General features: G+C 40.9%; 1 protein-coding gene across 49 annotated transcripts in view; it reads right to left on the reverse strand.

Annotated features, from left to right (window-relative positions):
* LOC117415317 (transcription factor 7-like 2) overlaps positions 1-17,296 on the reverse strand; it is a 95,149-nt gene that overhangs the window by 58,901 nt on the left and 18,952 nt on the right. For 44 of the 49 annotated variants that reach the window (XR_009329017.1, XM_059026076.1, XM_059026080.1 and 41 more), the window contains exon 4: positions 1,513-1,614. The exons of the other annotated variants lie outside the window; for them this stretch is intronic. Coding sequence is in view for 43 of the 44 variants with exons in the window: in XM_059026076.1 (XP_058882059.1) it covers positions 1,513-1,614 (102 nt within the window). In the remaining variant the exon portion in view is untranslated. The remainder of the gene's footprint in view (positions 1-1,512; positions 1,615-17,296) is intronic. 49 annotated transcript variants of the gene reach the window in all.

Raw genomic sequence — 17,296 nt, forward strand, 5'->3', positions numbered from 1 at the left:
CTGTATCATCTGATCCGAAACCACCAAACTCCACGTCTTCATCATCTGAACCTTCATCACTGCGTGTGAATGCAATTATCTGAATCATTAATGCACAGAGCAACTACTTCTAGGCAGGTTTTTTCACATGACCCGCGATATTTCCCCTCAGGCATTATTTGCGCATGGCTATTAAAAAACAGAAAATAATGGTGAAAATTTAACTTTGAGCTAAAGTTTTGGGGGGGTCGTTCAAACAGGGGCGTTGATTCGGCAGAATGTGGTACTTCTATTATGCTGAGACTCAGAATAAATAAATGAGGGTTACAGAGTCTATTAACCTGTCATTAAAAGAACAAATTGCTACTGTAAACAGGAAATGAGCAATTTTTATAATATAAAAAGAGACCTAAACACTGTATGACCCTCACTATTGTTACCACATTCAGGATATAAATAATACTGTATTATAATTTTTGAACCATATTTGTATTTTCTATTGAGATTATTTTCAACCACATTGCGTTCAGCAGGAAAAATAAGCAGGAAACAGATCATTATTTTACTTTGTAACTGTTACACATTTAATAGACTCCCACAGATTAAGTAGCTTTTTCTTTTTTTTTTTTTTTTTTTTTAAACAATAATGCTTTGAGTTAATGGGCTTGATGAATTGAAACTATTTACTGTGCTATTCACGAAGACTAATTTAAAATCAGGGACAACAAAACTAAAACTGCTTTAAAAACTATAAAACACTGCCTTTATATTTTTGGTACAAAGCACAGACATTTTAGAAATGTTTCTGCATAATCACAGACAAGCAGGACAGCTACTCCCAGGTGTCACTGAGATAATCTGTGCTTTAAGCATGTAGTACGAATCAGTGACATTTCAGGGATCTGATTTATGTGCAGGTAGTAAAACATTCTAATTGGGCTCCACTGCTGCTCTATACAACCTCTGTGCTAAATTCACCCCTGCTTTCTGACCCTGCTTATTAGGGTGTTAACAATATGATTACAGGCAGCGTCTGTCCACATGCAGGGAAACATGAACCACAAACTATGTCTTGCACCCAACTTTTCAGATTCACACGAACTTGGCATCCAACGACGAGAGGGAAAAGGCTAAGAAAGCATGTAAGACTGGCATTAGGACTTGACATCTCGCCAGAACAGGATTACACTGAGCGTCTCCTTTCAGCGCCACGAGGCACCTTGCTAGGCATTCGTTTTAAACACTGGCAGCTAAAGCTGAGCCGAACCCACTATGTTAAACAGGAAATAAACATTCCAGAAAGTCCCATATTTCATCACCATAATGAGTGTGGGCTACCAGGTTTGACATCTAATTACCTGGCTCACTTGGAAGAAAGTTTGCCTTATTTGGGCAGCCACAGTGTATGTGCCATGCACAGGATAAATGAAGAAGACTGAAAAGGATTCAAAATGTTCTGTATTGAATAACACCTAGCATTACTATCAAACAGAAAGAAAAGCTGAAAGTGAGGGGCTGGCATGAGTCACTTACAACGATGTGTGCTGGAGATGGGGACCTGGCATCCTTAAGAGCTTGCCTACTTTGTAGGCTTCCTGCTTGAACATCAAGTAAGGGCCATTTCATCTGGAGGTACTGAATGGTGAAAGGGACAAAAATGGGAAAAAAAACAATGTTATGCAATGTTAACAATGCAGAAAACAAACAAACAAAAAAAAATGATCACATGACAAAAGTAGCACTTTAACCAAATATAGAAATCAATGATACTATGTATGAAGTCTTGGGGTGAACTGAGAAAACATAAACATGGTCTGAAAAGTTAAAAAATGCTGCTCAAATCCAGTGACAAGGAGGCTTCTGTTTCAAACCACACTGTAGATAAATACACTTTGGGCACCACGTTCAACACTCCTGTGGGCCCTCTGGCTAACATGCATAAATAAATTCAACAGCTCAAAAAGCTAGATTAAAAAAAAAAAAAATACAGTTTTTACAAACACTTGAGTGAATGAGTGACTACTGTACGTTATCTGGTGCTTGCACACCTGTATTTAAATATAATGGTACTTGTACATAGTTAAAGTGTACTTATAATATGCTATGGTCATAATACAGGCTCCACAATTTATCAGCAGCACAATATCCTTGAGGGCAAAAACCCACAGAATTCCGTTAAGCAACTCGGATGACATTAGCATCATTTTTACCAGGAGTCTCAACAGCTTTCTATTTGTGCTTCATATCTACAGAGAGGCGATGGCGATTCAGCTGCACAAAAGAAAACTATTTCATCTTTAGATAGTATGGGTACAGGCAACAATATGGAGCAGGGCTGCACAGTTCCAGTCATCAAGGCTGGTGCCTCCTGGATCCTGTTACACCTGCACCACGAATTACTCAACTGAACCAATTCAACTTCCTTACAAGTCTTATCAGCGAATTAGTTAACGATAACTATAAAACCCGGAGGACTTCAGCCCTAAAGGACTGGATTCATGTGCAGCAATATAGACACATGAGTCATACTTCATAACTGAGTTCAGTTACAACCTTTCAAGCTTTAGTTTAAGTGCGACTGGCCCTCTCTGCAGGCTACCTGGCCTGCATATCTCTGGGTGTCTGCAAGTCAACAGACAGAATTCTGTAACACCTACTGTATCTTTTTCTATTCACTTGGGTCAGGACAGAATCAGCTCTTGTAGCAGGCTGTTGGTTGGAGGAAATGAGCCTCAGCCCTACTGCTGAGAGAGCTAACTCAACCCAGATGTCCTCGGGAAAGCATAAAGAGCTACGTCGTGGTAGCCACCTCTAAACAACTCCCGCACAATGGAGACGCCAGATAACTGCTATAGAGCCATGCTTAGAGGCACAGCAGCGCTGCTGTTAAGGTGGAAAGTCTATAAAAGCAGGATTAAATAGGAAGAATGTCTGTGGACGCAGGGTAATACAGAAAAATGAAGCCTGTAAAGTTATTGTAAAGCGTTTTGGGGAAAGAGAAGATAGAGGGACCTACCAGGGACAAGGTTCTATTTTTATAGGAACACATACATCAAGTTAGGGTCCATGTTGTAAGCCTGCATTTTATATGTCAAAGGTTATAAAAACAAGTACACTTAAAAAGTGTATGAGCTCATTAAAACTGCTTTAGAATTAATACAATTGGATGTCCAACAACTAAACTACAGTACTACAGACATCTATCTAAACTTTATTTTTAAAAATGTGTTTATTGTCCAAGATCTAATCTAATGCTGATCTAATGTTTAGCTACAGACAGACCACCTTAAATCTTAAAAGGCTGGGAGTGTTTGCTAGGGAAATTGCATGATTTATGACTTAATTCTGTGGAATATGTTTGGCTAAGAGCATTTACAAGCTCGAATAAACAATTCGTGATAATGTATAAGGGAACTATTAAAATACCTGCACAGAGTTAATCATCGCCTAATAAGGCCATGTGGTTTCGGTGAAAACATTTAGTACTGACAAAAAAAATAAAAAAATAAAACCCTTTTGCAAGCCATGCTATTTTGCCAGAATAATTCTGTGGCCATGCTATAAAACACAATAAATGCATTACATGAAGAATTCTGAGCCTATAGCACAAGAAATTAATAAGCAAGCGAAAAATATACAAAACAGATCACCCCAGATGACTCAGTAACGTCGGACATGGTATGTCAGTTTACCTGTTGCAAACTGCAGACATTTACAAGGCAGTAAAATTGAAATGGCACCCATTCATTTTTTATTATGGGGAAAAAAAAGCGCTCATGGACTGCAATGAAGAAATTCAGAGAAGAACTAAAATTGCAACTTCGAATTGGGACCCACTGATTCACCACTGAAAAATGTCTCCTAGGGGGAGATGTTGATAGTGGAGCAAACACAAGACACTTCAGACTTTAATAGCTAAATTATTTTTAATTGCAAATTACATGGACTTTAATAATTCAGTCCACAGGAACCCCTTCGGTCTAAGAAAATGAGTGTAATGAGCACAGCTCTTCCTATGAGCTCAAGCACACCCCAGGGGTGTGGGTGATTCAGCAGTCTTACAGCAAGTCCGAATCAACAAAGCACGCACTGGGGAGATTACGGTCATGGCTATTACTGCAGAGGGGGGTTCTTGGTGCACATTTCAGGTTATCAATTTACTATCAGTGGGGAGTCATACAAAAAGGGTTTAAGGCCGATACAACAGCTTGGTGAACCCATCTTTTCCGACAATGAGTTCCTGAAATAAGGGGTAAACAGTGACGAAGGACAAAGTCATTGAACTAGATAATGGGAGCAGTAGTGTTGAGAGGCCCTAGTCACAAGAGAGAAACACATTCAGAAGTAAAAATAATAATATAAGCAGCACTACTGAAGCTCTGTCTGAAAGGGTTTGTTTTATATCTTTTTTTTAATGATTTGAAGAAACAAAACACATAAAACAAACAAATACATAAGTGTGGTTTTGTTGCTGAGAAGCCCAGTGGCTTGAGAGGTTACAAGCTTGACATGCTGTCGGAGGTTAACCTGGAAATATACTAGGCAGCATCCATCTAATGGACCATACTTCACCTCCAATATAAAACCCTGGCCCTGTCTTCTGTAGATAATGAAGACCATGTGCTAGTTCCCAACCATAACATGGGGACAGGGTCTCACTGGAGCATGCTTGCTGCTCAAAGGACTTCTTTGTATAAAAGCCTGGGTATTAAATGAACCAAATGGTGTTCTTCATAATTGAATTGCTACTAATGAGGTCTTAAGAGTTCTTAAACTGAAAGAACTCGCATGGTCAGTAAAGGAACCACAGTATGTTTATGGAGAACATTATTAGATTTTATACAAGTTTATTAGATTTTCTGAAAGCTGAAGACTGGGCTGTCTGAACACAATGGAGTGCAATCAGCCTGAAGGTCAAGCTAGATCAAGCCCTAAAAGCCTCTTAGGAAACAAAGCAAACAGTGGGCTGCAGGAATTTAAAATAGAATTCCAAAAACATGGATACAAGGTTTACTGCAATTGTGTGTGCTTATAAAGAAAGGCGATCAATTGAGTCATGGGGATGTTGCAACTGTGAGTAAAATGTGTACAAGTAACGGGTCTCTTTTCACCCATGGCTCCCATTCCTTCTCCCACTTAAACCCAGCTACTGTATAACCTTTGCTCCTTGAAAGCCACTTGCGTGCTTTCACAATACAAATAGCGCCAAAGATATCTACTACATTACTGTATCTGTCTACTGTACATAGACACCATTACTGTAGGGAAAATATTTAGGAATTTCTCATATACACCAAAAGTACTGTTTTTTTTGTTTTTTTCCTACTACTAACATGGCTTGTACATGTGTGTTTTTTTATATTGTAACACATAGACATTGTTTCATTGAAAAAAGAAAAACAGAAACCCTTTATGAAAGGACCTGGAAGACTATACAGCCTGACCACCCAGCGAGAGACCAATTCCAAAAAGACAAACAGTCAAAATCCAACAAAGGAAACGGATACATTTACATTCCGAAACCATTAGGGCCAACTGTTAGGTGCAGTATTTGCAAGTTAAAAAAAAAAAACACATTCAAATGTTGAAGCGGTTATATACTAGACTAGGAAGGACAACAACCATTGGAATCATTACACGAACAAGAACAGACATCACTGTAATAAGTCTCACACGTGATAAAACTGTAGAAATGTCACTAGAAAACCGTTTTCAGATTATATGATAATGTAAGTTCTGTCTGTTTTAGAGAGCTTTCTAAACTATGTCAAAGTCTCCTACTTTATATATTCATTCTCAATCATATAACAATTGAAAATGTAAATATTTCCTTTTTGCAATGTGTGGGATGGGATCCACAAACACAGCCAGCCCTTTAAATCGGGTTTCACACCTGCTTGTTTCGTTTCTTAACCTTGGGACCTGAGAAAAAAATCTCCCACTGGTGCCTGCTTTCTTTCAGCATCAAAAATGGATGTCAAATTACACAGTAACACCACATAAAAATGCATTTGTTTTGGTTTCCAATGGCTAGAATGACGAGCTCTCTGCCTAAATGCAGTTCCAGACCATATATATATACGTGTTTCCCTTTCAAGTACGAAATGTAACCATTACCTCGTGGGTTTTAATCCTTTGATACCGCCTAACCTGAATAGATATTCCAAAGCTGCACGTAGTGCCAGTGATGCAGCCTCGCCCGCCCCCGAGGGCATAAAAGAGACTGATGACACTCAAAACGTCATCCTTTAACCGCCTGAGAGAGAGAGAGAGATCTACGAGCAGATAAGGGACACAGTGTTATATCTGATTGTTCGCTTGTGTTTATCACTTATTGTGATTGTTTTTATGTGTTTTAGTAAAAATTACTTCACGTACTGTGCACTCAGCTGTGATTGTTCGTTAGTCCCTCAGCGGCCTTGTGCTCCGTGTGAAGCCAGCAGCTCCGCTGCTCCTTCCCCGGGATCCAACGCCTTAAGCCAACTACTGGTGCTCTCTCGTAAGCTGCTAGCTTCGGTTAATGTGGAAAATAAAAAAATGTGCGCTGGGTCAGTCTGCTTGCAGTTTTTCCCACAGTCTCTGTACCACATTGAGATCTGCTTGCAGAGTTAGTGTGAAGAATGTTAGGGCTCTAGCAGTAGGCTTTCCTTGGGTTTCAATTTGTTGGTTAGTCAAAAAGCATTATAGGTGGGCATCCCTATCTCGCTCCCGTGGTAACTGTAGGTCCCAGACCCAATCCCGTTCTCGCTGGTACTTTGTACAACGAACGAGGTTACCCTTCCGATGCACTAGCAGTTGTTGGGCTCACCTCTGCTTCGGGTCTGACTGCTTGCAGTCCTTCCTGCAGGGTCTCTGGTCTCTGCTTGCAGTACCATTGCGAAGGCTGTCACGGCCTTAGGTCTGTGTTGTGTTATACAGATGGGCATCCCAGGATATTGCTTCTTCAGTAACTGTAGTTACCATTACCTTGTTCACTGTTCTTAGTGAACAAGGTAATGGTAGTGGACCGGGGTCTGCACCGTACCATACCGTGTGCACTGCACTTGTGCCATGTATCACGCAGCTCTGTAGAGTGTTCTCCGTCCTTTCCACCTGGACAAGGCTCCCCTCCTTCTTCCGCTCAGAAAGAGAGAGCTGTATCCTCTTATGAGAGCTCTGTGTCTAGTGAAAGTAGGAGAACATCACATAGGATGTGGTCCTCCTCATCTTCTCCTTCCCCCTCCCCTTCTTTGGTTTCTTCTCCTCCTTAGAAGAGGAGGAGAAAGAGCCACCGGTCTCATACATCGGAGAGCTCAGAGCAGCTGGATAAGCTCTGGGAGGCGGTCTCCCAGCAGGGAAACATGTTAGCGGAGCTGTTGCACGACCGCACCACTACACCTGCTCCCTCTGCACAATTACAGTCGTAGGGAGTAGTACAGTGTTACCAGGAGACAGGTTGTTACCACAGATGCATCCAGCCTTGGCTGGGGCGCCGTGTGGAACGGTAGGGGAGAGCAAGGAGTACGGAGACCCCCATGGTAGGGTCTCCATATAAATATTCTGGAACTGCAGGCAGTGTTTCCAGCCTTGAAAAATGTTTTACAGGAGGTTCAGGGCAGACATGTGCTTGTCCAGACGGACAACACTACTGTGGTGGCATACCTAAACCACCAAGGCGGCCTCAGGTCCCCCGTCAGCGGTCCCACAGTCCCCAGTGCCTCAGAATGGAGGCTTCACCCAGAAGTGGTGAGTCTCATTTGGTAACAGTTCAGGAGAGCACAGGTCGACCTGTTTGCTTCCCAAGAATCGACCCATTGTTCCCTTTGGTTCTCAATAACGGCAGCCGGGGACCCGCTGGCAATAGATGCCTTGAAACACCAGTGGCGGAGGCAGCTTCTGTACATTTTTCCTCCACTCCCACTAATGTTAGATTATTATCATAACCCTGGTATGCTGTCCTTGGAAGTTGACAAAAGACAACAAGCTTATAAAGCATGAAATGTGTGCTTGGAAAATGAAATTAAGCAAATCTTAAAATGACACCCCCAGAAACTGAAAAGGGGGGCATCGCACTACTAAAGTTGGCTTATATAACCTTCCTTTGCACAATAACTGAGAAACGTTCTGCATAAATGAGGAAGCAACTGTTTTACCCTCATCTACGGAACTGACAAGACAACAAGGGAAGTACGTTTCCTTTTATAAGACTGACAAAACAAATTCAAGCACTTTCAGGCACACAATGTACAGATCTCCGAAATACTCTGCAAAATAAAAAAAATAAAAAAATATTTTTGAATCTGCTGGTTGAAATAGTAAATGCTATTTTTCAGCTGCCCCAAAAAAGGCAATTATATTCCCCCCCATGCAATCTCTCCCTACGATCCTCAAGATACTGAGGAGCAGTGGTGACTGGCTTGCATTCCTCTAGTATTTGTACATGTAATAATATTCCTAATATCTATGAAACCTTGCATTCAATTTCCAAACACCACAAGTCGTCACGTGAGCCCAGCTAAAAGATAAAGGCCAGATGCCACCCAGTGTCTGTCAATCAATATTGAAATGATCTACAGAGTGGGGCACTGAAAAGTGCAGATGCAGTGACAAGTACTTCATCTACTTCAACTTGGCACAGCAAATGTTCGAAAACACTAATCCTTGCTGCTTGCGAGTTTGCCAAGTAGCAGAAAGGCTGGCTGGGTGCTGATGCAATTACATTTGGCAAGTGATGGGTTAAATTGAGGTTCAAGTCAGCCTGACCTTCTGTGCCTCAGACTCCTCCCTTGAATGCAGCCAGCTACCTCAAGCAAAGAACCTCCTTGTCACTCAAGTATCACTTTGTTGTAACAAATTACTCCAAGTACCTTCCAAATCCCTCCTAGAGAGCAGCGAAATAAACACTGCCTCCCAGAATTTAGGACCAGTTGTTCCCTCCCATAATCCTACTCTCTATCCTGGCTTCCACACAGGGCTAGGTCTGTCAGGCCTGCTCAGCCAGCCCATCCCCCAGCCCTCCCCAACACAAGCTGACTGTCTTAAATTATGAAGTGAAAGACAAGGGGCTCCTCTAAATCCTTACACAGTGTTGAACGATCTTAACCCACTTGTGGATCTCGCTGGGGGAGACGAGGAGGGTACCTTCCTCAGATAACAGTACACCGCCTTCAATGAATCTGCATTGTGCGGAGCACAAGAGGAAGGGCGGCCAGCGATGCCACAGATTGCGGTTACACCAGGTGTCTGTCGGTTTGAACAGTTTAAACTTTTATAGGGGTCAACCTGGGTTACAGAGAAATTGTAGCCACTTTCAGGAAAAAAAAAACAAAACTTCTAACTGTTCTTTATTCCTCTTGTAAAAAATACAACTGATGATGTTTTAGAACTCAGATTTTTTTTAAATTGATACACTATTCCCACATTTTGACACACAATACTAAGCGCTAAAGGAAAACCTTAAAACTATTGTTTAATGGTGCCATTTATTGAACATTATTCTGTTTCCAAAACAGTAAGTCAAGTAGTCTTTTCCTCCCAACAAGACATACTGTAAACTGCAGTGTTTTTGTGGGCTGATTTCTAAGGACAGCGAGTAGACTGATGCAAAAGCCTTTATTATTTCTTGTAGTGTTGAAACATCAGAAGTTTTTAATAAGCGGTAAAGTGATGAAGCAACAATGTCCGTTTATTGTTGTTTGACACTTATCAAATTTCTTTTACAAATATAGTACATACATGGGGAAAAAAAAAACACACACACTGGGAAAAAAATGTGGTTCCTTTCAATACCCTTACTCAGCTGATTTTACCTTTATCAAGGCTCTGCTCCACGTTATCTTTTGGCCACATGTAATCAGCTTCAGCATTTGACCCGGACACTGGCTGTCGCCAAATGTAAACAAGCCAAAAAAAAACTAAGTGTTATGTATTCTGAAAACCCAGATTAGCATCAAACGATGTGAAGAATCATTAACATCAAACTTGAATTGATGCTTAAATATAAAAAGAAAAAAAAAAAAAATCATCAAAATCTGGCTTGTAAAGTCAGTGCCTTGTTGCCCAAAATAACATTTGTATCTATGGCAACTTTATTTTTTGTTTGTTTCAATGAAGAGCTTTTGAGGTGACTTAAAACATACCTGTCTAAAACATTAGACCCCCCTGAGACACAACCAACAAATAACGAGCTTGAGACCACAAGAACGCATTCACTAACTTTCATTTTGATTCAAAAGCCCAAAAAGAGATTAAAGAAATAAAATAAAAAAATGTGTCAACAATATTGTTTTCCTAACACTATCACAAGATGAGACACATGTAACCCAGTAGAAGACTTATACTCACTATGTTATAAAACAAAACAAGTATTTCCTGCTCCTGCAGTTGAAATAAAATAGCATGTGAATTGGTTAAATATATCTGTAATGTTTCTATGGACACACACAGTGAATGCAGCTCGCTTTGCCTGCAAAAGCCCGGATGCACAATTCATCAGTAGTTAAACTTGAACCCCCTCCTTCCTGGATCTTTGACCTTTCCTGTGTCACAGGACAGGTTTGTGAGATACAGGAGCTCTCGAAACAAAACTAATGGAAATATAGCCACTAAACGACAGACTTACCAAATAAAAGGGGACTGACCTGTGATGAAAGTGCTTCTCTTTTGATGCATCCCTGAATCTATAAAAATCGAGGAAAGAAACCACAGGAGGTCACTGTCCAAACTATCTCTGCCGGTTCTTACTGAGTTTTAAAACACGTCACCTCATAAAATAAAAACTGCTAATTGAGTTCTGAATACGATATCATTAGGCAACATAAAACCTGGGCTAGAACCAAAGTGGTGGCTCAGAATCAAAGTTTTCTTTAAATGCCTAAATCCAACAACCTGCTTTGGAATTGAAATAGCAGGTTAAATAAAGAAGTGGACCTTAATGTCCACCTGTCTAATGCAATGCCGAGTTGCTAGCCTCTCAATCAGAAAGCACTCCAGCAATGTAAACCATGTGCAGGGGGTGCGATTCTCAAATAGAGCTGCTTTTACAGCCAACATATGGAAACAGAGCTTTGGAGAAAGAAGTGACAGATTTCTAACCCATCTGTGGCAACAAGTCAATATTCAGATGAATTACAGTACAGACGCGTACACAGTGCCTGGATACAGGCTGTGTTCCACCATAGCAACAGTCTCTAGGGACTCCAAGTCAGCCACTGGATCAAGGATTGCGGATTGTAAATTAAGGTTTATTTGGGTTCAAAATACTTGTGGTCATAGGCAGGATATATGTATTTGCCTACTGGGATACAAGGCTTTATCAATTGACAAGTGAAAAGAGTTGTGTGTGTGTTGGGGCATCAATGTCATGCCTAGACTACAGTAACTTGCTAAAATGCTCAGGGTACTTTACTTTATAATCTCACTTGACAGTTGATAATCTCTGTAAAATGCAATTCACACAGCAAAAATCAATTAGAAAACATGACCCCGTCTTGCCAAAACTCAACATCGCGTACATGCAATAGAGTTGTTAATCTAGTTCAAATTTCAAGAGCACAATTTCAAAATCATGTAGGTTTATTAAAGTTTGAAAACTGTAGTGAAATTGACCTATAACACAGGAAGTGATGAGTTACCAGGAAGCAGTGCACGTTTTAATGTAAAGCATTTCATTTGACAAACCTTCAGATATTGATAGTTAAAAAAAAGCCAATTGATTATTCTTTTAAAGACGGAAACCATGAAACGGACTGATGAATATGAGTTGATACACTTGGTTCTGCACTTGGCACTAGGCAATGTCTATCTTGCATTTATGATGACTGTAACCCAATTATTATTATTACAGTACATATTAAATTACTTTATAAACGTGAACTAACCGACCAACCGCACCTCCAAATAAACCCTGTAACTGAAGCAGACCTCCCCTTAATAAGCAAACTATTGATTGTGGTTGTAAAAGAACAAACAGCAATCAAAGGCCATCTTTGAGATTCATTTCTAAAAAGGGAAATACTGTGTAACTCCAGTGTTTTGCGAGTGGCATCACAATTCGCCCCCTCCCCCTCCCAAACACACTACTTAGCAGTCAGAAAGCTTGTTTTCTTTTTGAATAAATATAATGAAAATAAAAATCTGGATGAAACTATAAATGAAGCTACATATTGCTCTTCATAGCTGCTTAGCTTTTTAATACAAGTTATGAGTAAATAAAATAAAATAAAATAAAATAAAATAAAATAACCAAAAGCTCAAAATAGCCAGAGGCGGTCTGCAAGCTGAAAAATAAAAGTGGAACGTGGGAAGGCCTCAGGTTTCTGTGCCTCAGGGCATATCTAAGAGGCTCCAATGAGCCTGTATTTACTCAACAGCCAGAAATGCTTGGGGTTCTGTCTACCGATAGCAAGGGGCACAGGCCACAACACTCCCCCCAAGACTTAACTGTGCCTTACTGAGAAAAACTCTACAGGTTCAAACTTCACAGATTAGAACCGCATCACACGCTACTGCCTTCGTTACCTGAAAACCTTTTCAAATATAACCACGCAGGACTGTTACCAGTGAGATGAAGAAGAGTGGTTTGATACAGCAGCATTAGTACTGTGTGATACACATTCAGATCAAGGATATCAATCTGTATCTGTGTTAATACAACATGTAGTAGGTGTTAACCATGTATTGTATTTGTTCAAATATTACTTGACTTTGCATATATTGTTAGACAGGCCAGAGAGCAAGCAGCCTAATGCCAGTACAACAGGCTTTACACACCAATAGCTTTCAGAAGTGACAGTTCATTTAAACTGTGCTATACACCTGAACAGCATTTATACCAAAATCAAAGTCATCTGCTTTCCTGTATATACAAATGCTTCAGAGGGATAGAAGACCAGCATAGTTACCAGGCCGTCCTCACTAAATGACAGTAGGAGAGGTGGACCTTATGGACAGCATATGCAGGGAGTAACTACTGTACATGTAATACTACCAATTACTATGAAGAATCTGGTTTGCAAGCATGCAAGAATGAAATACATTTTTTTTTTTTTTTATTTAATCAAGAAAAGTCCTTCATGAACTTTAGCTTCTGAAGGCACCACACACTGCTTGTGGGCATGAGGAAGTGATACTCTCTGGGTGGGAGGCAGGCAGGGGCACAGAGGTCACAATCCAAACTCTGCTTTCACAAGTGCAGCGAGATATACACAGAAGCACAGCTGTCTTTTTATACTCTCTAATGATTGACGTCACAAAGCAATGGGTTATGGGGGACTGAGCCAAACCAGACTGGATTAACTTCTTGAATGCCAGTTGCTGTGTGTGCTACATAATAATCAGCCAGTACTTGAATTGTTAGTTTTTAATTCATTAATTTATTAAATTAATAGATAAAGATAGCAAGGGATGTGTGTTTGGAGCCGCTTACAAATTCATCACTCTTCTTTGACGCTCCCTCAATCTGCTCACCTCTTAAAACACTGTATACCTCTTTAACTGTGCTCTAAAGTAGATTTACAGGAAAGCCAACCTTTCTCATCTACTAGAAGTATATTTACTTTACAACAAGTTGTGTAGTGAAGCTGTATACAACTAGTCTTACAGTTGAGCATTACTGAACATCTGAGTGCAATAGAAAATCTGAGTGCAATAGATTTGAAGTGCATGAATTACTGTACAACTCACAATGCAGATTTGTATTTAGCAAGATGACAATTTGACAGTTTATTATTAGGAGACACTATTTAATAACTGTTATACATATAAATACACACACACACAAATATATATATAATTCTTATTTACATATGAATGAAATCTAGAGCACCAGGAAGGTTAATGTTTCAGAATAAAATGTGGCTCCAAACTCTCTGTTTTTGTCAGCTGAGGGAAGGCAGTATAGCAAAAAACCTCAGCCAAGCCATCAACTTGAACATTGAACTTCACAGTAGTGGCTGCCTTTCTCAGTCTTCCTTTTGATGTTACCTCCAAAGCAAAAGATCAAAGGCTTGGAGTGTGGTGTTGGGAAGTCCCAGGCTCTTAGCCTGCCAGCCTGTGATATATGCAAAAGTGGAAGCCAAAAAAAAAAAAAAAAAAAAAGAGGAGAGAGAGAGAGACCGAGAGCAAGAAGAGAGAGAGAGAGACAGCATGCTTGCAAGGAATGTGTGTGAACAGTGCAGTTTACTACAGGCTAATGGAAAGCAGAAATACACCAATTACATGTAGAAATTCATTAGTACAAAGAGGACATTCTCAAATATGAATGTTAACTCTATGCTTTATAACTGTATCACGAATAACTACTGTATCTCCACTGCACAAGCCTGTCACCACGAGATTATAACTAATGCGAACACTTACTGTACACAATCTTACTTAAGTATACAGTACATTTCCTGCACATTAACTCTCTCTCTATATATATATATATATATATATATATATATATATATAATTTTATTATTACTTATCCAGGGCGACTTACAATCGTAAGCAAATACATTTCAAGTATCACAGTACAAGTAATAATACAATTAAGAGCAAGATAAATACAATGACTTTGGTTCAAGCAAGTACAAGTGTGACAAAATACAATTCAATAATACAGCAGATAACAGTGTCAGTGATAGTTACATCAGGATATGATTAAATACAAAATTCTACAGATTAAACACTTGGCAGATTACAGTACTCTGAAGTACAGGATTAAATGCAGTAAAATAGGGGGCAGATAAGAGCAAGTAAAGCGCATTTAAGGAAGGGTGATAAGTGTCCCAGGGGAAAAAAAGAGGAGTTCTACAGGTGCTGTCTGAAGAGGTGACTCTTAAGGAGGCGCCGGAATGTGGTCAGGGACTGGGCAGTCCTGAAATCTGTAGGAAGGTCATTCCACCACTGCAGAGCAAGGGTGGAGAAGGAGCGGGCTCTGGAGGCAGGGGAGCGTAGATGAGGTACAGCCAGTCTTCTACTGCAGGTGGAGTGGAGAGGTCGGGTGGGGGTGTCAGGAGAGATGAGGGTCTGGAGGTAGCTGGGTGCAGTCTGGTCAAGGCATCTGTAGGCTAGTACAAGAGTCTTGAACTGGATGCTAGCAATGATCGGGAGCCAGTGGAGTGAGCGGAGTAGTGGAGTTGCGTGGGAGAAGCGAGGCAGAGAGAACACCAGGCGGGCAGCGGAGTTCTGGATGAGCTGGAGCGGACGGGTGGCAGACGCAGGGAGGCCAGCCAGGAGGGAGTTGCAGTAGTCTAGGCGGCAGAGTACCAAGGCCTGGACCAGGAGCTGGGTGGCGTAGTTGGTGAGGAAGGGTCGGATTCTCGGATGTTGCTCAGGAAGAATCGGCAAGTGCGTGCTAGAATGTGCTGGGAATAAGACAGGCAGGGGTCCAGGGTGACTCCGAGGTTCTTAGCAGAGGAAGATGGAGAGAGTGTGGTAGATTCCAGAGGAACAGAGATAGAGAGATCAGAGGAGGCGGAGGAGGAGGAGGGAAAGAAAAGGAGGTCAGATTTAGAGAGGTTGAGTTTGAGGTGATGCGAGTGCATCCAGGAGGAAATAGCAGACAGACAGGTAGAGATACGGGAGGGGATGGTGGAGTCAGAGGTGGGGAAGGAAAGGAAAATCTGAGCATCATCAGCATAGAAATTGTATGAGAAACCATAGGATGCGATGAGGGGACCCAGGGAGCGGGTGTAGAGAGAGAACAGGAGAGGACCCAAGACTGACCCTTGGGGGACTCCTGTTAAGAGAGGGTGAGGTGTGGAGGTTGGAGGTTATATATATATATATATATATATATTATATATAAAGTTTATATATATATAAACTTTATTTCCAAATATCTGCAGGTTTTAACCTCCCAACTGCTTAAACTGCAATGGTTTTTTTTTGTTTTTTTTTTTTTTTTTTTACTGGTCTGACTGTCGTCTGATTTTGTGTTCAGAGTTCTGAATGGTTTCCCTGCTCAAACAGGGGAGGCTGGCTCAGCTGTGCACCCCGAAGGCTGGTTTGATTTCTCTCCACTCCTGTCACTGCTGAGGTTCAGCTGGTGGGCGCTACAATGCGAGCTACAAGATACAACTCTGTCTGTGCTGCTAGAGTGGTGATGCAATACCTTGACAGTAAGTTTACCCAGCGAACTCCAGTGCCTTGAGCTAGAGTCACAGTACGGGAGTTTATTCTTGTCATGACAACATTCACTTGCACATCTTAATCACACTAGATTGGTTGTGGAGGAGGGGGTGAGGGGGGTAGGGGTACTATGTGATATCCAAGAACTGGTTAAGCATGCCCAGGCTACTGGGGTAGACAAAAAAGAAGCAGGTACTGACAGGCAGGAGTTGTGAAGGGTGCACACTGCAGCTCATGAACAGATGCTACCCTGTAGGGATGGCTACAGTAAAGGGATTCGAGGGCGCCACTCAGAAGCTAGGTTTACAATAAACCTGACAGGTCTCAGAGTGGCTCACCTGGTAAAACCACGGCCACGTGGCGTGCAGGGCGAGTCATACAGCGCAGGGGAGAGTCCTGGCTGTGCAAAATCGCCTCCCGTGGGTTAGGGAGGCAAAACCAGCAGGGACTGTTTCTCATCGCGCTACAGAGAACCCTGCTTTGTCCTCCAGAGGCAGGTAGCTCGCCGACATCTGCTCTCGAGTTCCTGGATGTAAAAGATGAAGCACGCTTGGTCGTGCGATAGAAGGACGTCCACTGTGTGGGGAATTGCTGCGGTGAGGGGAAAAAATAATTGGACATTCCAAATTGGGGAGAAAAAAAAAAAAATCAGGGGTAAAATAATTGGGTGCACTAAAATAATGTAATAAATAAATAAATAAGCAAACAAATAAAATAAACCTCACTAAAATCAAGAGCTAACTACAGTAGAACACACAATCCATATACAGCAGTGTACACCTTCATTAGAACACTCCATTGCTTCTGTTTTGATTTGTTGTGCATATGAAATCAAACCACTGCACATGAAAATCTTGGAAATTTGTCAAAATAGACAAATTGCCTAATTTAATTGATGACTTTAATAGGCTACACATGCAATTAAGTTAAAATAGTAAAAGAAAAAGAACACAGTCACAAATGGTAAAATTAAGACTTTTTTTTTTAACTTGTTTAAGATGCCTAATTAAAGCACAAAGTGGTCTAACATTTTCACACAGGAGTGCCTATTGTTTCTATATCACTGATTACTGAACGAAAATTGAAATTCTCACCCTGAGGTTTTCATGCAGGTAATAAGAAGAATAACAACTTGTACTACAACATAAGCCATTAGATAGACACTGAAATATCCTTCTGGAAAACGTGTCATTAGAATCAATTGAACACCAACATCACTGTG

This window comes from Acipenser ruthenus, chromosome 7 (genome assembly GCF_902713425.1).
Source record: "Acipenser ruthenus chromosome 7, fAciRut3.2 maternal haplotype, whole genome shotgun sequence".
NCBI lineage: Eukaryota > Metazoa > Chordata > Actinopteri > Acipenseriformes > Acipenseridae > Acipenser > Acipenser ruthenus.